Source organism: Monopterus albus, unplaced genomic scaffold, assembly GCF_001952655.1.
Source record: "Monopterus albus unplaced genomic scaffold, M_albus_1.0 scaffold186.1, whole genome shotgun sequence".
In the NCBI taxonomy this organism is placed as follows: domain Eukaryota; kingdom Metazoa; phylum Chordata; class Actinopteri; order Synbranchiformes; family Synbranchidae; genus Monopterus; species Monopterus albus.
Window position 1 is genome coordinate 4,783 of NW_018128066.1, and position 8,474 is coordinate 13,256.

Genomic DNA, 8,474 nt, shown 5'->3' on the forward strand with positions numbered 1-8,474 from the left:
TGTGTTTTTGACTCGGCTTGTTCCTCTGACTATTCTGTTCTGCCTTGCCCTCTTGCTTCAGACTGTCACTGTGTATAATTATCGGACTTCCCTTTGGACTACGTATTTGGATTCCTCTGCTGTATGTGTTTGCTGGCTCTGATCTCGGACTGTTTATACCGACCTGTGATTTTTGTGTTTCACCGTGTCTTGTATGGTTTTGTTTAGCGTTAGTTCTCTTATTAAAGAGACGGTTTTGTTTTACATTTCCTTGTCTGGCCTTTTAATTGAGTTCACCCTCAACATTTTTGGCAGCATAACGCGCCGATTCCTGACATGTGGTGTGTGCGTGTGTGTTTGTCTTTATATACTTGTGCGAACCAACCCCTGATGGAACACCTTTCTTGTGTGGACATTTCATTGGTGACTTTCACCAATGCGGTTTCTGTACTATGATGGACTCTAAATCCTGACTGAAAATCCTCAAACAAATCATTCTTGTGCAAGTGGTCACATAACTGCTTTGCAACAGCTTTTTCAAGGGTTTTGGAAATAAATGGGAGATTGGATATTGGTCTATAATTAGCTAGGACACCTGGGTCAAAGGTAGGCTTTTTGAGTAGCGGTTTAATTACTGCAAGTTTAAAAGCCTGTGGAACATAGCCTGTTAATAGAGAGAGGTTAATCAGATCTAGTATGGATGTGTTGATTAGGGGAAAGATGTCTTTGAGCAGCCTGGTCGGGATGGGGTCCAGGAGACATGTTGATGATTTAGATGAAGCAATTGTTGAGGTCAACTCAGAGAGATCTATAGGAGAGAAGTAGTCCAAGTATAAATGAGGTCTTACAGATGTTTCTAAAGCCATTGTAGTAGATGGCACATCTGCGAGAGCTGTGGGAATGGTCCGACCAATTTTTTCTCTAATAGTTGTGGTGTTGTTTTTATTTCCCTCTATCAATTTTGAATAATATGCGATTCTGGCATTACAAAGGGCTTTTTTTAAAATATACATTATTAAACTATCTTTCCAGGCTAAGAAAAACTCTAACTTAGTGGAGCACCACCTCCTTTCCAGTTTTCATGATGCCCACTATAGGGAGCAGAGCTGCAAGCCAGCTATACCAAGCTGTACCACAGGGCTAGCCTCCTCTGTTTCACTGCCTTCTTTTTCAGAGGGGCAACAGTATTAAGTGTTGTACACAGGGAGGCTGCAGTGCTATCAACAAGATTATTGACTTGTGTGGGACTAAATCAGACTGAAAGTCTGGGAATTCAGTTAAAAACTCTGAATAAGGAGCAGGTGGATGATATGCAATAACAAACTGGCAGAACTGGAAAATTTTTGAGTTTTGGAAAACATTGAGTTCATTCCCACTGCTATGCTCAGGATACTCAGCTCTGATTTTAAGACTCTTTGTTACTACGTACTTACGTACGCATGTGCCACGTGGAATGGCAGCAAGTTACAGCAGCTGTGTCCTCATTGTGTTCTTTTCCGTGTTTTTATGAAGTTCTGTTCTTATGTGTCTGTTCTTATGGTGTTATGCTGGTTGTTCTCTGTTGCTGCTGTAACACAGAAATTTCCCCACTGTGGGATCACTAAAGTACCTACCTTACTCTACTCTACTCCACTCTGTATGTGCCTGTAGAGGCAGAATGCACTTCTCAAATTATTAAATTTGCTACATAATTTCCTGGTCCTAAATTTAGATAGACACCTTCCCAATGAAGTAATAGTAACGCTTGAGAACTGAATTCTCAACAGGATGTCTTATACCCCTGTGAAGACCTAATGTTAAACCGCATGTGGTTTTACTTCCTTCTAAGTTGCAAGTGTCAGTACTTGCTAGTACTATTACCATGACATGTTTTTTCTTGCATATAAATATATATAGTATACACAGAAATATTTTGAAACTACCTCTTTTCCTAATGTATGAGACTTAGTCACATGTAAATAGTTTTTATGAACAACCAGAGTCATATTATGAACTTTAACAAATGATAACTTGCCTGAAAATGAAGTTCCCATACAGGTCTGCTACTAATCTATAAGTATTTTATTCAGATGAGCAGACATAATGGCAAGGAGATTTCCTATAAAAGTGAAGATCAGCAGCTTAAACAATATATTAATTAATCCCTGAAACTCACATCAGAATCACTTCTTGTACATATGCGGTGTCCACCCCCACTCTACCACTACCATGTGATGCAGATGTGAAACTCTCTGTTTACTTCATCAGACAAACCTCACACAATGAGAATGACCTGACATGAAACTGTAACATCATACATATGGTGGAGGAACAGTGAAACACAATGTGGAGTTTTTTTTTCTTCATACTCATCTGGTTTTCTACAACCCAAGCTGGTGAGTTTTTCATGTGTGTTGTGTGTTTATTGGTGAGTTCTTGTGAGGTGAATGACATTTTACCTGTTAATATAAGGTAAAGGGTCAGATAATCAAACCAGGGTAAGAATTAATGGTCTTCTGCTTTGCCGAGTTAGGAAGTCTTACCTAACACGTGGTGCAACATCAAAATCCACAGCTTCCTTGATTTAACAGAACAAAAATCTTGCCTCATGTTTATCTGGAGTGAGATGTGTCAGTCATATGTTTTACTTTGTACTGTGAGTCTTGTGTCCACTATATCCATCCATATTTGTACTATCTTTGACTCACACTTTCTGTGCCAGTCACTTTGACAGACTACTGTGAAGATGTCCCCGACAAGTGTCATGACAGGGGTGGTTCCTGGACTAGGTAACTCAACTGATACTGTAGATCTTACTCTCCTCTTTTAGAGGAGTCATGCATCTTTCCTCTACACTACTGAACATGTGGTTATTCCCTGCTGTCTAATGAATTCTGGCATAGATTTGTCATGACTGTGAGGCCCTGAAACAAAACAAGTAAATAACTGACTAACCAGTTAACTTACCACTTTGCTGTTGAATAAAGAAAGGTCACCTCCAGATCATCAGCCTTTCAGGAACTAAGTGCACATGACTGCATTCTCCAAGCCACAATATGTTGAAATAGCTTCACAAATGTGCACATTTCTAAGTCCATTAATGTCTGTGGACATTCAGTTAAAGTCAAACTCACTCAACAGTACCTTTGTGTTTAACTGTGCTGTGTTGTTTGTTCAATACTTATCAATATAGTTCTAATACTGTAAAACTCCGTGATTGCTGAAGTATGTGAGATATGTGTTGATAGGTGTTATGAGGGCAGGATTACAAACTGTACATTCAGAAGGCGTTTCCAATCACCCTCATTCCGTCAGAGAGTGAACTCATCTCAACCGGTAAGTAAGGCCAAATTTTGGGTAACTAGCTTCTAACTCTTGTCTCATCTGGTCTTCAGTTTGTTCTTAAAGGTAAAACAATATCTAGGTGCACTAAAACTGAGCAAACAGCAGAAAAATAGCTTTATTGTCTTCATCATACGCATACATGCACAGGAGAGTTCAGGATGTTATCATTTCCACCGTATTGTTTCTTCTTTTTAAAATCATTCTCAGCAAAGAAAAATTCCACAAATAGATTTTCTTTTAGTACTCTATCATACGGTTTCCTTGGTGTACTGTCTATTCAATATGTGTTAATATTGTTTTCATGTCTGTGTGTACTTTTGAGGCTGAAGTAGGTCCCACTCCTGATCACAAGGTGTACATCCCATCCTCAGCTCTCCAGAGAAGCAAAGCTGTGTCTGAGGAGGAGGTACTGCTGGTGGCCACTGTGATCAGCAGCACTTACTTTAAGGTCAGTTGCCCTGAAGGTACTAAGTTGGAGTCACAAGAGATCTCTCCGGTGAAACTGGCTAATCACTTATTAACCCTTATTAGTCCTTCATAATTCAACACTAATCACAATATGTAGATAAAGAGAAGTTAAGAAAGAAATTAAGAAAGTTCTTTGAGCTTTGGAAAATCTGATTTTGCAAAATAAACCAACATCACAGTAAGACATTGTGTACAATGAAAACATAGAAGGTTGATACTTTAGCTAATTTGTTGCAATTGTTTTGAACATTTTCATTTAGCTGAAATGATCCATATCTCACTGTTAATATAAATTGTATCCTCTGCCACCTCTTCTTGTCATTGCAGCTGAGTCCCCCTCAGACAAAAGCACGGGGGGGAGCTCCGATACACAAACAGTCTGGCACTGTTATGGGGGGGTTAGTACTGCTAGTGAAGGCAGGAGCCCATTCTGTCAGAAACCTCACAGAACCCATCAAATTAACCTTCAGACACCACAAAAAGGTAAAGTGACACAACCAGCTGTGTTAGAATACACTAGGAAGTACAATCTGCTGTCATCTGACTTTTATCCGCTTTATTCGACTTTTGAATGTGTTTCAGGTAGAAACTGGGACTTGTGTCTTTTGGCAGGAGTTATCACTGAAGGAAGGAACAGGTGGGCTGCATACTCCAGCCTACAGTATTTATAGCTCTTAAATAAAAAGACAATTTCAAATTCATACATTGTGTATTCTTTAGGTTACTGGAGCAAGGACGGCTGTGAAACCAGTGACAGTGGAGCTGAATTTATTTGTACCTGCAACCATCTCAGCTTCTTTGCTGTGCTTGTGGTAAAATGAGCAAATGTTATTGCAGAACATTTCCTCTCATCCATGATTTTATCGATTATCATCGATTTACAGTCATTTACTAGATAATTACCCTTTTCTGTTCCAGAACCCCATTTTATCAGTGGATGAACGTAATTCTATGGCCCTTGGCTATATAACTTACATTGGATCAGCACTTTCCATCTTATTCTTAATCATCAGCTTGATCATCTTTATATGTCTACGGTGAGTTTTTTTTTTTTTTTTGACTGAAAATTCTTATTTCCATGTTACTTTCAACAGAGATGTCCCCTTCTGTTCCTTTTGTCAAAGAATCAGAATCAGAATCAGCTTTATTGGCCAGGTGTGTTAGACACATTGTGAATTTGACACATTTTGACACACACAAAGCAATATGTGTCTGTTAAGTGTGTGTTATTGTATTTGCATCACAGAAGTGTAGAAGTCAAACCACAGGACTGTATGAGTTTCAGTTATCTTGTTAAACATTTGGGGGTTTTTTTGTGCATGTGTCTGTGTCATACAGATGCACTTCCCAATTCTTCCCCACACTGTTATAGATCTCATACTCTTGCTTGTTGAAGTGTAGCACCTCACAGCGCACGGCTGCCATTGGTTCTGTACCAGAAACAAATTCCTTGTGTCCAACATACTTGGCCAATAAAGGTGATTATCCTTATGGCATGAACTAGTTGAGATGTATTTGTTGAAACACTTCAGCCAACAAGCCTACCTCACTTGTTCCCTGCAAAAACATAAAGTGTTTTTTATAGCGCAAACTTCTACGGTTCAGACAGTAGTGCAATGGGGCATGTTACAAAGTGTTGCTGGTTGTATGCACGTTTTTGAGCCTAAAATGACCAACTGCAAAGAAATACACACATCTGTGTATTTGTAACACCCACTGTGATCTTTCTATGCAGAGGAAGGTATTACAGGGTTCTTAGATATTGCAGGCCAACACAAACTCAGTGGTTTCTATCACAATGAAGGCCCATGGGGACGGCTGCACCCGGTTGCTCCAATGCAAACAAAAGAAATAACTATGTGAATACCAAAAGAAATTGCAACTATTTTCTGGGAGAAGCGGTGCCTTATCTAACTGAAATGCAGGGGTGCTGATATTTTTGGCCATGACTGTATTTGCTAAATAGGTAAAAGAAAAATGATTATGTTATACTGCATACTGTTTGTCTTTCAGACGGCACCGCCCAGAGAAGGTCATTGGTGTGCACATGCAACTAGCTGTGGCGCTGCTCTGCCTCCATCTTAGCTTCCTGCTGTCCACTCTCATAGTGTGGCTACAAAAGGAGAATGTGGAGCAATGGGTTTGCAAAGCTCTGGGTTTCTTTTTACACTGGGCTTTGCTGGCCACCTTCAGTTGGATGCTTCTGGAGGGATTCCACCTCTACCTTCTCCTTGTCCGGGTTTTCAACATCTATGTCAGGAGATACCTGCTCAAACTCAGCTTGGTGGGATGGGGTGAGTGGAATCCAGCTTTCTGCCAAATGTGTGTGAACTTGGCTTTTGTCCTATTAATAAAAAATTATTGATGTAAATGCTTACACAAATTTGTTGGGTCAATACATGCAGTCCCATGTTCATGTCTTTACTTTGTGAATTTTATTCCCCCCCCCCATTTAGAGCAACTTTAAAAATATTTTAGTAGATTTGGTCACAAGGGGGGCAAGAGAGAAATGTTTTGTTGCGTCGTACCAGCATCTACGCAAAGACAGGGCTGTCATAATGAATTTAGGATTGCTAGCGAAGCAGGTGGTCCCTGGCCCCTGATGGCCCTAAATTTGTTGTGTGTCAGTTAGTTTTTGGTAATTTTGTTAATATCAAATTTCTTTGGGTCTATGCACTACAACAGCAAAAGCACAATATCAACTGAAAGGTTAAGGACCTTAAAACTGTAGCAGAACCCTTGGCCGCTTGGGGCCTGCAGGAACACACTGTAAAATGACATATTTTCACCTTTTAATTTGATATGCTACACTTCCAACAGATATGGAGGAACACTGGCATTCTTTTAGTGTCATATTTCAGTCCAGCTGACAAATATGAGTCCAACATTGACTCTCCATTTGGTTCTGTATCCTAACTCCTATTACATTTAAGGGAAATGTTGCTAACATTTTCTGTCTGATGTTTAGTGACTGTATACTCACTGAAAATAGCTTTCTTCTACATCTGGAAAAAACACTGATCAAAGCAATGAAAGTGAAGTGAAACAGTATGCCCTGTGCTGAATGCTGCATAGACCTCTGTTGACTGACAACGATGAGTAGAGTGAATTGACTGTTGGTTTTAGTCTTTGTATGGGGGTGCTGAAAATACTATTAATATAAAAAAAATGACCAGCCTTATCCTTTTAGAGGAAAGGAAAAAAAATCTACAATAGATCAAACCTGTACTGCAAATTATTATTCTGAATTTGAGTTTTTATCTTCAACTTTATTTTGGTCTTTGAATTTAAGAAACTAATATTAATATAGAAACCAAATGATCACATAGTCTCATTTAACCATAATCTGGGCTAACATTCTATCTTTTTTGTCTTTTGGCAGGTCTTCCTACACTGATTGCAGTGGTTTGTGGGATTTCAGGTGTTTATGGCAAATACAGTTTGGAACTGAGGGATACCAAAAACCGTAATTCAACAGTGCAGATGTAAGGAACCAGGACACAGGACAGCGGTGTCCTCTTGTGTTCTTTTCCGTGTTTTTATGAAGTTCTGTTCTTATGGTGTTATGTTGGTTGTTCTCTTTTGCTGCTGTAACATAGAAATTTCCCCACTGTGGGATCAATAAAGTACCTACTCTACTCTACTCTACATCGCCATGATTTTAAATATTCCCCCACACAGAAAGTCAGGATTCTTAGTAAATACATATCTGGTTTAACAGTGCTCTGTTATGTAGAATTCTTTTTAAATACTTTAATTTTTGTTTTGTCATAATCTATAGGTGCTGGATGAGCAGCGAGTTCCCACAGAGGCTTGTAGTCAGCTTTATCACTACTGTGGCCTTTCCATGTCTGGTAATACTGTATAATTCCTGCATGCTGGGGGTGGTGGTGTTTAAACTATGGAAGCTAAGACAAGGTAATGGAAGCACTGAAAGCAGAAGTAGCGGGAAGAAGATGACCAGAGAGAAGGGCTTATGGAAGGACTGTGCGACTGTGCTAGGCCTCAGCTGTGTCCTGGGCTTACCCTGGGGCTTAGCAAGCACCACCTACCTCTCCCTCCCTGGGATCTACATATTCACTATACTAAACTCCCTGCAGGGTCAGTATGTGTATGATCCTCATATGTTGTATGCACTATGCTTTTATGACTTGCTGGAAAAACTCACATCTTTTCTTTTCTCTTTTCAGGTGTATTTGTGTTCCTGTGGTCCGTGGCTTTGACCTACAAGTCTCGATCTGACAATAACTCCTCGTTGAGAGACCAATCTACACAGAAAATGATGACTACCAGTTTTAGTAACTGATGTTATCACAGCTAAAACAAATGTATTATATTAGGTGTTTATTCTTCTTTAGACTCCAGTCTTATGCAGTTAAATGATAACTAACAATAACCATTTTTTCTCTAAAAGATCTCTGAGCACTATGACATGTCATGAACGGAAGGACAGCTTTGTATTTAAGCAACAATTAAACAGCAGCACATTTAGACTGTTTTCAGTGGACATGACAGCATACCTGAATAGTTTATACTACTTTCTTTATTGGGTCAGGTAGTGTTAACAATAAAATGTATGCCCTAATAACATCTAATATTCATTACATACAACATCATATCAGTGAATTAGCTTTAATATATGTAAAAAAAAAACAAAAAACTAGAATTACCACTTTGCGGTTGTATGCCTCAGCCAACCAGTC

The 8,474-nt window shown here is 39.3% G+C and overlaps 1 protein-coding gene across 1 annotated transcript in view; it reads left to right on the plus strand.

Moving 5' to 3' along the window:
• Window positions 1–8,474, plus strand: part of adgrg3 (adhesion G protein-coupled receptor G3) — a 9,201-nt gene extending 727 nt beyond the window's left edge. Inside the window, exons 2-13 of the mRNA XM_020617123.1 lie at window positions 2,227–2,354; window positions 2,681–2,747; window positions 3,207–3,294; window positions 3,626–3,751; window positions 4,099–4,254; window positions 4,354–4,408; window positions 4,492–4,583; window positions 4,690–4,808; window positions 5,785–6,065; window positions 7,154–7,256; window positions 7,553–7,872; window positions 7,962–8,474. Coding sequence (XP_020472779.1) covers window positions 2,303–2,354; window positions 2,681–2,747; window positions 3,207–3,294; window positions 3,626–3,751; window positions 4,099–4,254; window positions 4,354–4,408; window positions 4,492–4,583; window positions 4,690–4,808; window positions 5,785–6,065; window positions 7,154–7,256; window positions 7,553–7,872; window positions 7,962–8,077 — 1,575 coding nt within the window. The 5' untranslated portion in view covers window positions 2,227–2,302 and the 3' untranslated portion in view covers window positions 8,078–8,474. The remainder of the gene's footprint in view (window positions 1–2,226; window positions 2,355–2,680; window positions 2,748–3,206; window positions 3,295–3,625; window positions 3,752–4,098; window positions 4,255–4,353; window positions 4,409–4,491; window positions 4,584–4,689; window positions 4,809–5,784; window positions 6,066–7,153; window positions 7,257–7,552; window positions 7,873–7,961) is intronic.